At 40.5% G+C, this 20,521-nt stretch overlaps 2 protein-coding genes across 2 annotated transcripts; both read left to right on the plus strand.

Moving 5' to 3' along the window:
• Positions 1-323: 323 nt before the first annotated feature.
• Positions 324-1,454, plus strand: LOC131151548 (E3 ubiquitin-protein ligase RSL1-like). The gene is made up of 2 exons (XM_058102790.1): positions 324-955; positions 1,247-1,454. Exons 1-2 carry the CDS (start codon positions 324-326, stop codon positions 1,452-1,454), a joined length of 840 nt encoding a protein of 279 aa, XP_057958773.1.
• Positions 1,455-18,618: 17,164 nt separating this feature from the next.
• Positions 18,619-20,416, plus strand: LOC131151549 (E3 ubiquitin-protein ligase RSL1-like). The gene is made up of 2 exons (XM_058102792.1): positions 18,619-19,247; positions 20,209-20,416. The coding sequence occupies exons 1-2, from the start codon at positions 18,619-18,621 to the stop codon at positions 20,414-20,416; spliced, it is 837 nt and encodes a 278-aa protein (XP_057958775.1).
• The last annotated feature ends 105 nt before the right edge of the window (positions 20,417-20,521 follow it).

The following is a 20,521-nucleotide window of genomic DNA, read 5'->3' on the forward strand; positions in this document are numbered from 1 at the left end:
AAACGTATTTTTATTGAAATTTTGAATTTCTAATATTCAAATTTTAAAATTATGAACTTTTTACTTATTTTAAAAATAATTTTAAAATTAAAAATAAGAATTTTTTTTAAAATGTTAAATTTTTTTAAAAAAATGTGACATGAAATTTCTTTTCCAAAATCAAACAAAAATTTTATCTCTTCAATTCTCTATTATCTCCTAAAATAAAAAATTTAAATATATACAAGATTCATATCTCTTAAAAAATATTAAATTTTAAAAAATAGATATTATCTCTTTTTAACTCAAGATTCACTCTGCATTTTTTTTTTGTCACACACGCCATGGGAAATTCTCATCCAAAGTTCAACAGCAATGCCCATGAAAAGCCCCTCGAGGAAGAAGAAGAAGAACACCAAAATCCTTCCACATTCACTTGTGAAATATGCATAGAACCCAATACGTCGAGTCGGAAGTTCAAGAATGGGGGAGCCTGCTGTCACCCATTCTGTGCCGACTGCATCGCCCAGTACGTCCACGTCACCGTCGCCGACCACGGCTTTCCCGATGTTATATGTCCCGGCCTGAGATGCGGACGCCTCCTGGACCCCCTCGCTTGCCGGCAGATACTTCCGGCGGAGCTCTTCGTGAAATGGTGCGACCTCCTCTGCGAGAAGGCCGTTGTTAGGCTCGAAAAGTGCTACTGCCCCTACCGCGATTGCTCCGCCCTGATCGTCGACGAGTGCGGCAGGCGCGGAGGGAGGAAGAGCTCGGAGTGCCCCGTGTGCCGGAGAGGGTACTGTTTCCGGTGCAAGGTCCCCTGGCACGCCGGGTACCGGTGCCGGGAAAGTGGGGAAGTCAGAGACCCGAACGACGTCATGTTTGGGGAATTGATGGAAAGGAAGGAGTGGGTGAGATGTCCTGTGTGTGGACACTGCGTTGAGCTTCGCTCTGGTTGCCCTAAGGTCATTTGCAGGTATTCAACTGGAAGCTCAGATTTTTCCTAAACAATGGCTTCAAAAACTTCCCCTTTTTGAAATTAGGCTTTCACTTTGTATCATTTCATCCAAATTTTGATTATTATTATTATTATTATTTTTGGCGAAAACTTAAAAAAGGTAAGTGCCTTTCACCTTCTTTTTTTTTTTAATAAAAAAATCTCGTAAGAGTTAAGTGTTCATGATGAATGTATTTGTTCCTAGACTTGGTATTAGATTTGATTTATTAAATTTTAGAATTGATGAAGGGTGTGGGGATGTGGATGCAGGTGTGGGACAGAATTCTGCTATGCATGTGGAGGGAAGATTTCATCATCATCTTGTTCATCTTACTTAAGGTCAGGGTGTAGGTGCAACTGGTGGAATTGGGATCCCTTTCATGACTTCATGGTGCTCTATCTTTGCCTAGTTGCTGTGGCTTTGTTGCTTGTGGTTTGTTCCATGACTGTAATAGGTGCATCAGACTCCAATGGCTAACCATGCCCCCCCCCCCCCCCCCTCTCCCCCGAGCAAAAAAAACTTAGATCATGGATTTGAACATTAACACTAGTTGACACATGCACAAATACAGGCTATGTGTCTTTGGAAACAGTATGGAAGCTCCCGTCACTCTCTCTCTCTCCAAATTATTCTGACATGGATGTATGAATGAGATAGTCATTTGTTAATGGAATAACTAGTATTTAGAAATGATGTATGATAAAATTAGAGACTATGAGCAAAAGTCCAACTCAATATTTCAGTTTTTATACAATGCTGGATGGTTTACTTAGGCCAACAATGTACTTTCTTTTTTAAAAAAATAAAATAAAATAAGGAAGCCCCCCTCTTGTACTTGCAATGAATCTTGGAGCTCAAGGCCAAGTTTCGATAATGTACTTTCTTCGGAGTTATTTGGAAGACTTGCCATCCTACTAAGATTCATTCTAAATTTACCTTTCTTAGTATTAATGTTAGTCATACTCGTCTCTTTTCACAATCTTACACACCAACAACACTTTGATTATAGATACAAATTTCCAATTTTGAATGGTTAGATACCATTATTTATGTTGAAGATTAAACTTGAGAACAGTGAGACGGTGGCAGCAAAAATTTGACTGCAGAAGCTTCATCAACCGGCAGCCCACCTCCATTGAAGTTAAGCAAAATTTGGCCACCAACCTTACCAAACTAGCCACCATTGTTGATTATTTGTTTTCTGTAATTGCTATAAATAGGTGAGTGTGTGTGCATTATATATGTGTGGTGTGTTGAGAGTGGAAAGCCAGTGAGTGAGCGAGAGATTTTGTTTTTGAATTCCTCTTATTTTCCAGATTGAAATATATTTGTTTAGTATTTATCCTCACTGAGTTTCAGTCACATCCAGTGACTGAGCGTTCCTCTCCACCCATCAGTGGTATCAGAGCGTCCAGAAATGCTGAAATCTGCCAAACAGAGGCAAACAAAGAAAAAATCTGATTTTCTCCCAGTTTTGAAGTTGCTCAAAATTCAAAATTGAGCCTATCATTTTGAAATTCGATTCAAGACGATTCCAAAGGTGAAAACCACGTCTCAAACGGACACCGGAGGACTCCTCACGCGCTTCCACGCACTTCCCACGAAGACAGCGCTCCTCCCACGCGCCGACGAAGACTCCGGCAGACCGCTACACGCGCCTCACGCGCCTGCACGCGTCTTCTTTGCCCGATTTGCGGCTAGGATCCGCGACCCGCAAACCGGATCCGTACCTGAGACTTGACCTGCACCGACCCGCTCCAGCAGCGGACACGCAGCACGTGCAGAGAACGCCACGTGGCGTAACGGGATCATTAACGCCGTTAAAAGGCCGTTAAGTTAAACTGGTTAGTTTAAAAAATTCACCAGAATTTCCTATAGTCGGTTCAGTGATTTTTGGACCGGTTCTTTGCAAACCAAAACCGGTTCCTAAGGTTTTTCAATCTTTTGAATTTATTGGTGGCATTAGATTTACCAAAATTAGTCCCCATCTCTCTGTTTTTTATATATTAAATTCGATGGCTAACGGTACCATCCAATTGGTCATTCCAAAATTGACCCGAGAGAATTATGACAATTGGTCCATTCAAATGAGAGCCCTTCTAGGTTCTCAGAATGTCATGGACATCGTTGAAGATGGGTACAGAGAAAGCCCATCAAAAGAAGTCGAAGCAGTTATGCCCGATGCTCAAAGAACGACCTTGCGAGCCGATCGAAAGAAAGATTGCAAGGCAAAATCCATAATCTACCAAGGCCTTGATGAGGCCACGTTCGAAATCATCGCCTTCGCGAAGACATCTAAAGAAGTCTGGGACTCTCTCCATCGAACACACAAAGGTGCAGATAAAGTAAAAAAGATACATCTTCAGACATTGCGAGGTGAGTTCGAATCTCTAAAAATGAAGTCTATTGAATCCATTGCAGACTACTATACACGAGTAATGGTAGTATCAAATCAAATGAGAAGAAATGGAGAGATTCTCAATGACGAGAGAATTTGTGAAAAAATTTTGCGATCTTTAGATCTAAAATATGATTATATAGCTGTGACCCTAAAAGAAACAAAAGACTTGGAAACAATGTCTGTAGAAGAACTTGTGGGCTTACTCCAAGCCCATGAGCAAAAAGTCAATAGAAGAAGTGATGATAAAGCATTGGAGCAAGCTCTCCAAACGAAGTTGTCCCTCATTACAGATAGATACGACAAAGGGGGGACATCACAACAAGGAAGAGGACGAGACCGAGGATCTCGTGGAAGAAATTCTGAAAATTTTAACTCTAGAGAAGGTGGCAGAGGCAGAAGAGGTCCCACTAGAGGAGGAAGAAATCAACAGAGTTATGTCCTACAAGGCAGAGGACAAGGAAGAAGAGGAGGATACAATAATCGCTATAATGTAGACAAAAGAAACATTCAATGCTACAATTGTCACAAGTATGGGCACTATAGCAATGAATGTTGGGGGCGACAACAAGAAAAGGTTAGCGAGGAGGCCAACCTTGCCGAAACTGATCACGCAAATGGAGAGTCGTTGATGCTGATGGCACACAATGCAACTCCTCAGGACCAGAGTGTTTGGTACCTTGATTCTGGAGCCAGCAACCATATGACTGGCAGAAAGAACCTATTCTTTGAACTTGATGAGAAAGTTCAGGGGGAGATCTCTTTCGGCAATAATTCTAAAATCCCAGTCCAAGGGAGAGGAGATGTTTCATCAAACAAAAGTCTAGAGATCATGCTTACATCTCCAACGTCTACTATGTGCCAGCCATGAACACTAATATACTTAGTCTCGGACAGCTCGTGGAGAGAGGCTATCGAATTAGCCTCAATGATAAGCAGATGGTGATAATAGATGCTCGAGGAAAGCTTATTACTCGAGTTCAAATGGCAAAGAATCGAATATTTCTGCTCACCATCCAACATGATACGCCAAGGTGTTTGAGCGCTATCATTAATGACAAAGACTGGCTATGGCATCTAAGGTATGGGCATCTAAACTTTGAAAGTTTGAAACAATTGGGAAGCAAGAAGATGGTGAAGGGCTTACCCAATATCCATCATCCAAATGTGATATGTGAAAACTGTATTTTGAGTAAGCAACACAGAAACAGCTTTGGAAAGCAAGCCGACTGGAACTCAACCATGCTGCTCCAGGTAATACACACAGATGTGTGTGGTCCACTAAGACCTTTTTCGAATGGACAGAATCGATACTTCTTCACCTTCATCGATGACTACAGAAGGAAGACCTGGGTCTACTTCTTGAAAAGGAAGTCAGAGGTATTCGATACGTTCAAAGAGTTCAAAACTCTTGTGGAGAAACAGAGTGGCTACCGCATCAAGTTACTCCGGTCAGACCAAGGAGAAGAACCTACACAGACAAGAGAAGTGGCTATCGAGCCACAAGTTCCCGAGCTGCAGACACCTCCATATGGTTCACCACAAAGGAATGAAGCTCCATCACCAATAGAGCGTGAAATCTCAGACATGAGACCTAGAGGAGCTCGAAATCTAGCCGACCTGTATGAAACTACAGAACCAATAGAAGAGTATGTTACTCTATACTGTCTATTGTTGACAAGAGACCCAATTAGATTTGAGGAAGCCAACGAAGAAGAAAAATGGAGAAAAGCGATGGATGAGGAGATTCAATTCATCGAAAAGAATAAGACTTGGGAGTTGACAAATCTCCCAAAGGGCCGCAAAACCATTGGTGTGAAATGGGTCTACAAGGCCAAAAAGAATGCTCAAGGAGAAGTTTAGAGATACAAAGCAAGACTTGTCGCCAAAGGCTACAAGCAAAAAGAAGGGATTGATTATGGAGAAATCTTTGCCCCAGTTGCCAGACTTGAAACCATCAGATTACTTATTTCACTTTCAGCACAAAATGGATGGAAAATTTACCAGCTGAACGTGAAATCAGCATTTTTGAACAGTTTTCTGGAAGAAGAGATTTATATCGATCAACCACCTGGATATGTCAAGAAGGACAAAGAAGATAGAGTGTACAAGTTGAAGAAAGCACTCTATGGCTTGAAGCAAGCACCTCGTGCGTGGAACATGAGGATCGATGACTACTTCCAGAAGAATGGATTTGAGAAGTGTCCCTACGAGCATGCACTATACATAAAGATGGAGACAGATGGAAGCATGCTGATAGCTTGCCTATATGTTGATGATCTAATCTTCACCGGCAACAATCCAGAGATGTTTGCCGCTTTCACAAGGAGCATGGTCAAAGAATTCGAAATGACGGATATTGGCTAGATGGCTCACTTCCTTGGCATAGAAGTCGTGCAAAGCGAGAAAGGAATTTTCATCTCCCAGAGCCACTATGCAAAAGAAGTATTGAAGAAGTTTGGGATGGACAAATGCAACCCAGTGACAACTCTAGTTGAAATGGGATTGGAGTTGAGAAAGAATGAGCAAGGAGATGTTGACCCCACATATTTCAAGAGTTTAGTTGGAAGCTTGAGGTATTTGACGTGCACCAGACCAGATATACTCTATGGAGTTGGACTTGTCAGCAGGTACATGGAGACTCCTGACCAGTCCCACCTGAATGCAGCGAAAAGGATATTCCGATATGTCAAAGGTACCATCACCGATGGTATGTTTTATTCATCAAGAGGTGATTGCAAACTTATCGGCTATTCAGATAGCGATTGGGGAAGAGATTTTGATGAAAGAAAAAGTACGACGGGATTCACATTTTTTATGGGAGATACATCGTTTACATGGTCTTCGAAGAAACAACCCATCGTAACATTGTCATCATGTGAAGCTGAGTATGTTGCTGCCAGCTCGGCTGTTTGTCATGGTATATGGATTAGGAATGTACTAAAGTATCTGGGATTTCTTGAATATAAACCCATACAAGTTTACATCGACAACCGATCAGCGATTGCACTTGCGAAAAATCCAGTTTACCATGAAAGAAGCAAACATATTGATACTCGGTATCATTTTATCAGGGAGCATGTCAAAAATAAAGAAGTGGAATTGATATCTTGCAGAACGTATGATCAGATTGCTGACATTTTCACAAAACCACTCAGGCATGATATTTTTGCAAGACTGAAGATAATGCTCGGAATGACAAAGTTAGGAGAGTCAAATTTAAGGGGGGATGTTGAAGATTAAACTTGAGAACAGTGGGACGGTGGCAGCAAAAATTTGACTGCAGAAGCTTCATCAACCGGCAGCCCACCTCCATTGAAGTTAAGCAAAATTTGGCCACCAACCTTACCAAACTAGCCACCATTGTTGATTATTTGTTTTCTGTAATTGCTATAAATAGGTGAGTGTGTGTGCATTGTATATGTAACGTCCCTCAATTTCTTAATATAAAATATCACATAATAAATAAAATGGTTAACCCGAACCTGTGGGTAGCGGGGACACCTGTCATACACAGCGGAAAACCTAGCAGCAGTACACATAAAATCTCAAACATCCAGTTATAAAATATAATAATAATAATAATATATTTAATTAATATTAATAATAATATATTTTATTAATAAATAAAAATAAATTTTAATTAATTTTTTTTCTTTTTTTTCTTTTTCTTTTTAAATCTGATTAATTAATTAATTAATTTTTTTAAATTTTTTTTTATTCTTTAATTCTTTAATTCTAAATTTTTTTTTTTTTTTTTTTGGAAATCAATCCACTAATCTTTTATATCTCTTTTTGGGGTTTTTACATTCTCCCATCCTTATAAAAATTTCGTCCTCGAAATTTGCCATTCCCCTATTTCCCTTCTTTAGTGAAAACACTTCTAATTTTTATTGATTACCCTCACTTATGGCGGAGGAATACCGTGGTTACAACGAGGGCTCTGAGAGATTACAACTATTCAAAATTCTCTCAAAACCATTCACGTTTCAAAACTAAAAACTCTATCTATCTCACGTTACACTATACAAATAAAAACTACAATACTATTCCATTCACTTGACTGGCTCAGCTCTACACTCAACCGAATAAGTGCGGATATCTCTGGCGCATTTGATTCTCTAATTCCCAAGAAGCCTCCTCAATGGCATGGTTGCGCCATAGAACTTTTACCAATGGAATCTTCTTTGTGCGTAGTTCCTGTTCCTTCTAGTCAAGAATCTGCACTGGCACTTCCTCATAAGCTAAAGTATCACCCAACTCCAGTGCTTCATATCTAATCACATGGGAGGGGTTTGGGACGTATTTCCTCAACATAGAAACGTGGAATACGTCATGGATCCTAGATAGGACCGGTGGTAATGCCAAACGATAGGCAACTGGACCCACTCTCTCAAGAATCTCGAATGGTCCAATATACCTAGGGCTCAGCTTACCCTTCCTCCCGAACCTCATAACACCCTTCAGCGGTGCCACCTTCAGGAACACGTGATCTCCTGTGTCAAACTCCAATTCTCGCCGACGAGTATCAGCATAACTCTTCTGCCGGCACTGCGCTGTCCTGATCCTGTCTCTGATGAGTCTGACTTTATCTTGAGTCTGCTGTATCAGCTTTGGCCCTAATACCTGTCTCTCACCAACCTCATCCCAGTACAATGGGGATCGACACCTCCTGCCATACAGTGCCTCATATGGTGCCATTCCAATGCTGGCCTGGTAGCTGTTGTTATACGCAAACTCAACTAATGACAAATACTGCATCCAACGACCTTCAAAATCCAGCACACATGCTCGTAGCATATCCTCCAAAATCTGTATCGTCCTCTTTATCTGTCCATCTATCTGAGAATGAAAAGCTGTGCTGAACAACAACTGAGAACCCATGGCCCCTTGCAGACTTTTCCAAAAACGAGATGTAAACCGTGGGTCTCTATCTGAAACTATAGACACTGGGATGCCGTGGAGTCTAACTATCCCCTGGATGTATAATTCAGCCAATCTGTCCATGGAGTAGCTAACTCTAATCGGCAAAAAGTGGGCAGTTTTCGTCAATCGATCCACCACTACCCAAATAACGTCCTGTCCATGCAACACTGGTGGTAATCCTGAGACGAAATCCATTGCTATATGCTCCCACTTCCACTCAGGAATGTGGAGTGGCTGCAACGATCCCGCCGGTCTCTGATGCTCAGCCTTCACTTGCTGGCACGTCAAACATTGACCCACAAACTGAGCTATCTCCCTCTTCATGTTGCTCCACCAGAAGGACTCTCGGAGATCCCTGTACATTTTAGTGCTACCCGGATGTACAGTATATAGGGATCGATGTGCTTCCTCCAGAATGACTTTCTTGATCTCAGGATTGGCAGGAACACATAACCTGGTATGGAACCTCAGGGCTCCATCATCTGAAATGCTGAACTCTAATTCCTGACCATCCTGTACCTTTCCCATAAGCTCTACTAGTTCTGCATCATTCCTCTGAGCTGCTTTAATCCTCTCCTGTAGAGTTGGCTGCAAAACCAAGTCAGCAATGAATGCCTGGTGATCACCCTCTACCAGCTCCACACCGAGCCTCTCCAGATCCATCTGAATCGGATGCTGAATCTCCATTGCAGATACAGATGATTCCACTGATTTCCGACTCAAAGCATCAGCAACCACATTAGCCTTTCTCGGGTGGTAGCTAATAGTGCAGTCGTAATCCTTTATTAGCTTCAACCATCTCCTCTGCCTCATATTCAATTCCTTCTGCGTGAAGAAATACTTTAAACTCTTATGGTCAGTAAATATCTCACACCTACCCCCATATAGATAGTGCCTCCAAATCTTCAGCGCGTAAACAACCGCCGCCAACTCCAGATCGTGGGTAGGGTAGTTCTTCTCATATTCTTTCAACTGTCGTGAGGCATAGGCTATCACTCTCCCCTACTGCATCAACACGCATCCGAGCCCCTTATGGGACGCATCGCTGTAAATTACGAACCCCTCTTCTCCTGAAGGAATCGTCAACACAGGCGCAGTGATGAGTTGCTGCTTCAACTCTTGGAAGCTCTACTCACATTCATCAGACCACTCAAACTTTGCTCCTTTCCTGGTCAATCTGGTTAATGGGCCCGACAATCGAGAAAAGCCCTCAACAAACCTGCGATAGTACCCAGCCAATCCCAGGAAACTCCTGATCTCATGCACGTTCTTTGGTTGTACCCAATCAACTACCACCTCAATTTTACTCGGATCAATAGAAATACCACCCTTGGATATAACGTGTCCAAGGAAGGTAACCTGTTCCAGCCAAAACTCACACTTCTTGAGCTTCGCATATAGCTTCTTCTCTCGCAATACCTGCAACACTATACTCAAATGCTCCTCATGCTCCTCTGGACTCTTCGAATACACCAATATATCATCAATAAATACTACTACAAACCGATCCAAGTACTGGTGAAAAACCCTGTTCATAAGATCCATAAACACCGCAGGAGCATTCGTCAACCCAAACGGCATAACTAGAAATTCATAGTGACCATACCGTGTTCTAAATGCCGTCTTCAGAACATCTTCCGCCTTGACTTTCACCTGATGGTACCCGGAGCGTAAATCTATCTTCGAAAAGATCTGTGTCCCATGTAACTGGTCAAACAAATCATCAATACGAGGGAGTGGGTATTTATTCTTGATAGTTACTTTATTGATTTCTCGATAGTCGATGCATAATCTCATCGAGCCATCCTTCTTCCTCACAAACAAAACTGGTGCTCCCTAGGGTGACACACTAGGCCGAATAAACCCCTTAACTAACAGCTCCTGCAACTGCTCTTTCAATTCTTTCAGCTCTGCCGGTGCCATTCTATAAGGCGCCTTCAAAATCGGTGCTGTCCCCGGAACCAGATCAATAACGAACTCTACCTCACGATCAAGAGGTAGTCCCGGCAAATCCTCTGGAAATACATCAGAAAAATCTCTCACCACTGGGATATCCTCCACCCTCAATTCCCGTTCTGATACAGCCTTCACATAGGCTAAATATCCGTGACAACCTTCTGATAGCAATCTACACGCCTGAATAGCAGATAATAACTGAGGTGGGGTGCGCACACGTGATCCCACGAATCTATACTCCTGTCCCTCTAGAGGTCTAAACACTACCACTCTTTGATGGCAATCAATGCTAGCATAGTGGGCAGCTAGCCAATCCATGCCCAAGATTACCTCAAACCCATGCATGTCTAAAATCACCAGATTAGCTAACAAATACCTCCCTAGAATATCCACTGGACAGTCCCTGAGTACCTTCCTACATACCCCTACGGTCCCAGTTGGCGTAGCAACAGACAAACTAATTTCTAACTGCTGAGGCTCAAACCCACACAATTTAACATAATCCCAGGCAATAAATGAACGCGTCGCCCCAGAATCAAACAAAACAGTAGCTTTAAATGACAGTATTGAAACAGTACCTGTCACCACATCTCCTGCCGCCTCAGCATCGCCCGGTGTCAAAGCAAAAACTTTGGTTGGGGCCGTATTCCTCTGCTGGCCTCCTCGTGGTGCCTGGTAACCTCCTCGTGCAGGTCTAGGAACAATACCAATCTGTGTCGGACACTCCCTCATCATATGTCCTGGCTCCCCGCACCTGTAGCAAACACCTCGCCCAGCACGACACTCTCCCAGGTGTCTCTTCCCGCAAGAAGGGCAAGCGGGAGATGGCTGTGCACCCTGGAAACCGCGATTCCCTATCCTCTGTCTCCGGTCCCTATAATAGCCAAGTTTCTTCCACGCGGCACGGTCGGCTCCCTGCTGAAAATCAGAAGGTATGGATCTCTTCTTCTGCCTCTGCTCCTCAGCCTCCAATCGCTCACCAATCTCTGCTATAGTAGCTCGGTCGACCAACTCGGTGAAGTCCTGCAACTTCAATATCGATACCTGCTTGTAAATTTCTCTCCTCAAGCCTCTTTCAAACTGTCGTACATTCTTCGTCTCATCTGGAATAATGTACGGGGCGAAGCGAGATAGCTCGATGAACCTCGCCGCGTACTGTTGTACCGACAGCTGTCCCTGCTTCAGATTCAGGAACTCCGTAATCTTAGCCTCCCTGGAAGAGGCTGGAAAATACCTGTTGAAAAATATCTCTCTAAATCGCTCCCAAGTCATCTCTACAGGTATAGTCCTCTGCTGCTCTAATACTCTCATCGCTAACCACCTCCTCTCGGCCTCTCCAGTCAGTCTGTAGGTGGCAAACAGCACCTTCTGCTCCTCTGAACACTGCAGTACTGCAAATATTTTCTCCATCTTCTGCACCCAATTCTCAGCAACTGCGGGGTCCATTCCTCCTGAGAAAGCTGGAGGATTCATCTTTATGAACTTCTCAATCGTACAACTGTGGCTTACAGACGGACCACCCTGTTCTCTTGAACTCCTGGCAATTTCTGCCATAACCTGCTGTGCTACGCTGTGTAAGACTGCATCTGAATCACTACCCGCAGCGCCTGAGGGTCCAGCACCCTCACTCCCACTGGCGTGGGCACTATTTCCACCGTGGTCCATCCTGAAAGAAGAAATAACTTAACTCAAAACCTCATTCTCTATACATATCACTCGGCTCATATGGTATATTTTCCTAATTAACTCGTCACTCTTGATCTTAATTCAAGGTTCAATCCTGAAATCTAGATACCCAACCCGACGATAGTTTACAATGAATTTCCTGAAATCGTCACCCCAGGAAAATCATACAAACCACCACGGAAGTCCTGCATCTAGACTACAAAACCAAACCTCCAGTTCCCTTATCCTATACTCTGGTATTAATACTGCTGCACTCTAGAGTCTATAGAACCTAGTATCCTAGGCTCTGATACCAAATGTAACGTCCCTCAATTTCTTAACATAAAATATCACATACTAAATAAAATGGTCAACCCGAACCCGTGGGTAGCGGGGACACCTGTCATACACAGCGGAAAACCTAGCAGCAGTACACATAAAATCTCAAACATCCAGTCATAAAATATAATACCAGAGCATTCTATACATCCTCACATACATCCAAATATCTCTAGGGTCAAACACAAAATAACTCTGACACTATTACAAAATCTTACGCTTCTCACAGGGTAATCTCACTAGCTCAACGGCGGCCCTGACCCGCCAGTCTCTCAGGAGCTCCTGAAAAATTAATTAAGTTTGGGGATGAGACACTTCTCAGTAAGGGAAAATAAACTAAATACAGCTGTGTGGCAACATGAATATTTAATGCATTTGTACGTATACAGTACATTTCATAATTCTATAAACATAATCATATCGTACTGGGTAAACATATATTTTCACATCTGTTAACAAATCATATCATACATAAAATCATCTGTTATAACTGTAGTACTGAAAACAAACTCAGGATGACTAGCTAGCTGGTGTCATGTATTACCCCCCATGACGGGTTGTGCAGCCCGAAGGCGGGACCCGACAATGGCTGGCCGACCACTGCCGAATCAAATATGTCTGTAAGTACGATGAGCCCGCCACACCCTGGTCCGGACTGCTAGGTGGACGTCCATACTCTACTGAAAGCCACATCGACTATCCATCTCCCATCCCCTCGTGGGACGGTAGCACTAATAAGGCCTCGTGCCAAAATAAACCCATAGCTACGGTACCGAGCTCCTGGTCTGAACTAAACTAACATCCTGGTTGTGAAAACATATAATACATGATCATACGTAACATCATTACGGCCTCGTGCCGAAAACATAGATACGGCCTCGCGCCGAAATCATACATATGGCCTCGCGCCAAAATCATAGTAAATATGGCCTCGCGCCAAAAACATAGATACGGTCTCGTGCCGATAACATAAATATATGGCCTCGCGCCAAAATCGTTTCAGGTATATATATACTGAAAATACAACATTTATCACATAATCGTCAAAACCATCACAATATAACTCATATTTTCATAATACCTGAAATCATGCTTTGTTCGTAAAATCTTTCACATCATAATATATTTCACACAAAATAATATTCATGCCACACATATACTGTTAAAAGTCATACTTCATATTCTAAAATCGTGAATTACTTACATCTCATACATACATATACATTTTAATCATCATAGCAGTATTTTCCCAATCTTACATTTTATTCGTAATACACAATATAACATATGCTTTTCTAAAAATAAATTTAGAAATAATCAATAATAATTTGTATGAAAAATTACTGCTTTAGTTTATTCCCTTACCTGACTATTGAGAAATTCCTTAGGACCCAAAATTTCACGCCCTTGGCGCCTGAAATTTAATTCCTGCAATTTACATTTTCCCCAGATTAATTAATTTATTTCTCCAAAATAATACTCATCTAGCCTTCCCTAGGCTCCAAATACCTCAAATTAATATTTAAACTATTATTTAATATCCCTACTTAATTTTTCAAATTTTACCTGCGGGTCCCAAAATTACACCCGCGGCGCTCACCCGAGCCCTAAATTTCAGAAATCCTATTTCAGTCGCAGATGCTTAATATTTTAGCATTTCTAAATTAATGCTAATTAATTAAATTTATTATTATTATTATTATTATTATTATTATTATTATTATTATTATTATTATTGTTATTATCCTCCTGAAGTTTCAGCAAGCTTCAGGAGAAGTTACTTTTCTTTTTCTTCTTCTTCTTCTTCTTCTTCTTCTTTATTTATTTATTTATCTTTTTTACTTGCAACTCTCAGAACTCTCTCTCTCTCCTCACGTCCTCTCTCCCTCTCTCCTCGATTTCGTGACGGATTTTCGCCCGATCGAAAATCCGAAGATACCACTGGACTCCATTCGCTGCTGCCGTCATTTCTACCGAAGCGGATCGGTGGTAGGAGCGGCGTAAGCGTATTCCCTGGGGTAAGCCATTTTTCCTTTTTTCTTTAATTTCTTGCAAAATATAAGCCCAATTGACGAACGAACACCACCACGAGAATCTAGAGATGATTCTCTACAAGTCTAGTGGGACGAAATTCTCGTGGGGGTGTCGGGCCAAAACTCCAAATTTGGGGTGCGGCGATTATTAAGGGACTTATTTTTAATTAATTAGCATTAATTTAGAAATGCTAAAATATTAAGCATCTGCGACTGAAATAGGATTTCTGAAATTTAGGGCTCGGGTGAGCGCCGCGGGTGTAATTTTGGGACCCGCAGGTAAAATTTGAAAAATTAAGTAGGGATATTAAATAATAGTTTAAATATTAATTTGAGGTATTTGGAGCCTAGGGAAGGCTAGATGAGTATTATTTTGGAGAAATAAATTAATTAATCTGGGGAAAATGTAAATTGCAGGAATTAAATTTCAGGCGCCAAGGGCGTGAAATTTTGGGTCCTAAGGAATTTCTCAATAGTCAGGTAAGGGAATAAACTAAAGCAGTAATTTTTCATACAAATTATTATTGATTATTTCTAAATTTATTTTTAGAAAAGCATATGTTATATTGTGTATTACGAATAAAATGTAAGATTGGGAAAATACTGCTATGATGATTAAAATGTATATGTATGTATGAGATGTAAGTAATTCACGATTTTAGAATATGAAGTATGACTTTTAACAGTATATGTGTGGCATGAATATTATTTTGTGTGAAATGTATTATGATGTGAAAGATTTTACGAACAAAGCATGATTTCAGGTATTATGAAAATATGAGTTATATTGTGATGGTTTTGACGATTATGTGATAAATGTTGTATTTTCAGTATATATATACCTGAAACGATTTTGGCGCGAGGCCATATATTTATGTTATCGGCACGAGACCGTATCTATGTTTTTGGCGCGAGGCCATATTTACTATGATTTTGGCGCGAGGCCATATGTATGATTTCGGCGCGAGGCCGTATCTATGTTTTCGGCACGAGGCCGTAATGATGTTACGTATGATCATGTATTATATGTTTTCACAACCAGGATGTTAGTTTAGTTTAGACCAGGAGCTCGGTACCGTAGCTATGGGTTTATTTTGGCACGAGGCCTTATTAGTGCTACCGTCCCACGAGGGGATGGGAGATGGATAGTCGATGTGGCTTTCAGTAGAGTATGGACGTCCACCTGGCAGTCCGGACCAGGGTGTGGCGGGCTCATCGTACTTACAGACATATTTGATTCGGCAGTGGTCGGCCAGCCATTGTCGGGTCCCGCCTTCGGGCTGCACAACCCGTCATGGGGGGTAATACATGACACCAGCTAGCTAGTCATCCTGAGTTTGTTTTCAGTACTACAGTTATAACAGATGATTTTATGTATGATATGATTTGTTAACAGATGTGAAAATATATGTTTACCCAGTACGATATGATTATGTTTATAGAATTATGAAATGTACTGTATACGTACAAATGCATTAAATATTCATGTTGCCACACAGCTGTATTTAGTTTATTTTCCCTTACTGAGAAGTGTCTCATCCCCAAACTTAATTAATTTTTCAGGAGCTCCTGAGAGACTGGCGGGTCAGGGCCGCCGTTGAGCTAGTGAGATTACCCTGTGAGAAGGGTAAGATTTTGTAATAGTGTCAGAGTTATTTTGTGTTTGACCCTAGAGATATTTGGATGTATGTGAGGATGTATAGAATGCTCTGGTATTATATTTTATGACTGGATGTTTGAGATTTTATGTGTACTGCTGCTAGGTTTTCCGCTGTGTATGACAGGTGTCCCCGCTACCCACGGGTTTGGGTTGACCATTTTATTTAGTATGTGATATTTTATGTTAAGAAATTGAGGGACGTTACAGTATATGTGTGGTGTGTTGAGAGCGGAAAGCCAGTGAGTGAGCGAGAGATTTTGTTTTTGAATTCCTCTTATTTTCCAGATTGAAATATATTTGTTTAGTATTTATCCTCACTGAGTTTCAGTCACATCCAGTGACTGAGCGTTCCTCTCCACTCATCAATTTATACAGAGTTCAATATTATTGCTAAAAACAATTTACATCCAGTGTACACTAGCATAGTAAAGATTGTTTAGATGATAATCACTCAATTAGGTTTTTTTTGGGTTAGTTTCTTTACACCTCCCTTGAAGCTTGAAAGAAGAAAAAAGAATAGAGAGAAAAGACAGGACCCGGGGGGGGGGGGGGGTTGGGTTGTTGGTGAGTTAAGGGTCAGAAGGGCTCAGTGACCTTAGATTTTTTATCATAAAAAATAACAATAATAGTCAAGAGGCCTTTTCGAATTTAACTAAAAAATGATGGATGGAGAGGAATACTCAGTCACTGGTTGTGACTGACATTCAGTGAAAATAAATACAACAACAATGTATTTCAATCTGAAATATAAATACAGAGAAATTTCAAAGATAGCTCTTACTCTCTTGCTCACTGGTTTTTCACTCTCAACACACCACATTACATTACACACACACTCAACTATTTATAGCAGATACAGAAAACAAATAATCAATAATTGTGGGAGTAAATTTTCAACGGAGGTAAGCTGGTAGGTGGAGTAGGTTGCCTACCGATTCTAGAAAAATCAACGTAAGCAGTTCATTTATCCACACATTGGTTGATATGGTTGTGCGCCATAGTTGGAGACAGAAGCCACCAACCCTAGCAGCTTATGTTGATTTTGCAGAGGAGACCAGTAGCCCTCCACCAACCTTGCCTACCATGGTTGAAATGCAGCCACCAACCCTGCCCACCTTGTTTGAATTACACCCCCCTTTAAAGGCTATATAAAGGAGATGTGTGTGTGTGTGTAATTGTAAGTGGGGCAAGATGTAGAATTGGGCATGACTATGTGTGTGCGCAGCAGAGAGCTGTGTGCAGAGCTATGTGTGTGTGCAGAACAGAGTGTCTGCAACAATTGTGCTGTGAGTGGGGCAAGATATAGAATTGTGTATGGCTGTGTGTGTGGCAAGAACAAAGAGTTCATGTGTGCAGAAAGTGTTGTGTGGTGTGTTGTGTGCAGAGTGTGCAGAGAGTGAGGAACAGAGAGTTGTGGCGAGAGAGAGAGGAGAGAGAGAGAGAGAAAGAGAGAGAGAGATTTGAGTTGAGCAGTGTGGCTCCTCCTCCTTGTATTATTCTCCCAATTTATAGTGAAGTTGTATGTGCTCCGCGGACGTAGGTCGATTCGGCCAAACCACGTAAATCTGGTGTTCCATTTTTGTTATTTATTTTTGCGCGTGTGTGATTGTTGTTCGTAAATCCACCCCAACAAAAAATAACTCATAGAAGTCAATTAATACTCTTAACCCAAAAAGTAAAAAAAAAAATTGAGTTATCATCTAATTGAGGATTGTCAATATTTTATAATTTTCACCGGTTATATGGACTTATTGCTATAGTACTTCAATATCTAAAATTATTTTTTTTGGAGATTAAACTATTCATGTAAGATAAATTTTTTATTGAAAATTAAAATAAAATTGACCGGTGAACTTTTAAAATACAATTAAAATAATAATATCCTATCACTTAATTGTGAAGAACCAACTTGGCATTAGCCACGCTCAATATATGACTATATAGGTTCGAATTGATTGATTTCATTCAATTTCTTACACTTGTTCTAAAGCCCAAAATAGGAAAAAAATAAAAATTGGTGAGGGTCAAATGGCCTTACTACCCCAGGTACTCGGTCATTTAAAAAACAAAAGAAAAACAATAGCAAAGAGGCCTTTCAAAATTTAGCCCCATCAAGGTGAAATCAATATTCTCAAGCAAGAAAAATAATTGATCATCCGATGAAAAATTATATCTATATAATCACATATTTATAGTAACTTCCTATTAGTTTTGGCGAAAAAGAAATTTGATATTCTTTATATGAAATTTTAAAGATGACTAAAATGTGTCCGTATGAACCATCTTTACAAAGGTATCACTAATTTACAAATTATCTTTTAATTATAAAATGTAAAAGTTATGAATATATAGATAATTTAATAAATTATTTTTTAAAAATTAAACAGAAATTTTATCTCCCCAATTCTATATTATCTCCTAAAACAATAAATTTAAAAATATAAATAATTTAGATCTTATCTCCTCAACTCAGTAATATCTCTTAAAAAATTTTGAAATTTTTAAAAAATATTATCTTTTTTTTTAAATTCAATTAAATATTTATATATATATATATATATATAGAGAGAGAGAGAGAGAGAGAGAGAGAGAGAGAGAGAGAGAGACACACACACACAGACACACATTAATTTCCTCACTCTGCATTTGTTTTTGTCACACGCCATGGGAAATTCTCATCCTAAGTTCAACGCCAATGCCCATGAAAAGCCCGGCGAGGAAGAAGAAGAAGACCAAAATCCTTCCACGTTCACTTGCGAAATATGCATAGAGCCCAATACGACGTCCAGGAAGTTCAATAATGGGGGAGCCTGCTGTCACCCATTCTGCGCCGACTGCATCGCCCAGTACGTCCGCGTCGCCGTCGCCGACCACGGAGTTCCCGACCTTATATGCCCCGGCCTGAGATGCGGACGCCTCCTGGACCCCCTCGCCTGCCGGCGGATACTCCCGGCGGAGCTTTTCGTGAAATGGTGCGACCTCCTCTGCGAGAGGGCCGTTGTAGGACTCGAAAAATGCTACTGCCCCTACCGCGATTGCTCCGCCCTGATCGTCGACGAGTGCGGAGGGCGCGGAGGGAGGAAGAGGTCGGAGTGCCCCGTGTGCGGGAGAGGGTACTGTTTCCGGTGCAAGGTCCCGTGGCACGCCGGGTACCGGTGCCGCGAACGTGGGGAAGTCAGAGACCCGAACGACGTGATGTTTGGGGAATTGATGGAGAGGAAGCAGTGGGTGAGATGTCCTGTGTGTGGACACTGCGTCGAGCTTCGCTCTGGTTGCCCTAAGGTCATTTGCAGGTATTCAAATGGAAGCTCAGATTTTTTCATAAATCATGGCTTCAAAAAATTTCCCCTTTCTGAAACTATGTTTTCGCTTGGTATGATTTCATCCAAAATTGATTATTTTTTGGGGGAATTTGAATTTTTTCTAAGGGACCGGGATTGATTTCTATAAGGGTTTTTGGAAAAATTCTTAAACCTTTTTCATCATTTGGGCAATCTGCAACCAACATCAAAGTAAACAATGAAAATATTTTTACAAGGGCCAAAGATTCTGACTTGCTTAATATTTGTCAAAAAAGGCATTAATTTTCTCTAATTTTTTTTTTAAAAAAAATCCAGGAAACTGTTCCGAAATTTTTAAGAATTTCAGATTCTTTTGGATTCTATTTGGAATTCAAAAAACTTCGAGAGAAAGGTAAACATGAAGGAATTCACGTTCATGTTAGAAAAAAAATCAAATTTATAAACAAAATTTTAATTTTACACTCCATTTTTAGTTTTTATCAATTTTTAAACATATTAAAATATATATTCATTTTGAATATGATATTAACTTAGAAAAAAAATATAATGGAAAATATATTTCCTTCTCATTTTTTTTATTCATTTTTCAAGTAAAATTCTTAATCCAAATAGACCCATAAAATTTATCAAAAAGACACTAACTTATCCTTATATTTTTTTTAAAAAAAATAAATTTTTGAAAGATATAAGTGTCTAAAACATCATATGTTCTTGAAAATTTTAAAATCTTAAGAGAGATTTATGAAATTTTGAAATCTCAATGGAGGTCAGTATATTATTTGGGGAACCTAAAGAAAAGTTAGCGTCTTTTATGTTTTTTTATTTAAATAAAATATCATATCGAAATAGAAAGTTAAGTATTCATCATAAATGTGTTTGTTCCTAGACTTGGTCTTTGGTTTGATTTATTAAATCTTAGAATTAATGAAGGGTGTGGGGGGTGTGGATGCAGGTGTGGGACAGAATTCTGCTATGCATGTGGAGTGAAGATTTCATCATCATCTCGTTCATCTTATTTAGGGTCAGGGTGTAGGTGCAACTGGTGGGAATGGGATCCCTTTCAGGACTTCAGGGTGCTCTATGTTTTCTTAGTTGTTGTGGCTTTATTGTTTGTGGGTTGCTCCATGTTTATAATAGCTGCATCAGACTTCAATGTCTAATCATGGACCCCAAAAGAAAAAAAAAAAATGAAAAACTTTGATCATGGATTTGAACATTAGCACTAGTTGACACATGTACAAATATAGCTATGTGTCTTTAGAAAC

The sequence above is a fragment of the Malania oleifera genome, chromosome 3, assembly GCF_029873635.1.
Source record: "Malania oleifera isolate guangnan ecotype guangnan chromosome 3, ASM2987363v1, whole genome shotgun sequence".
NCBI classification, from domain to species: Eukaryota; Viridiplantae; Streptophyta; class Magnoliopsida; order Santalales; family Ximeniaceae; genus Malania; species Malania oleifera.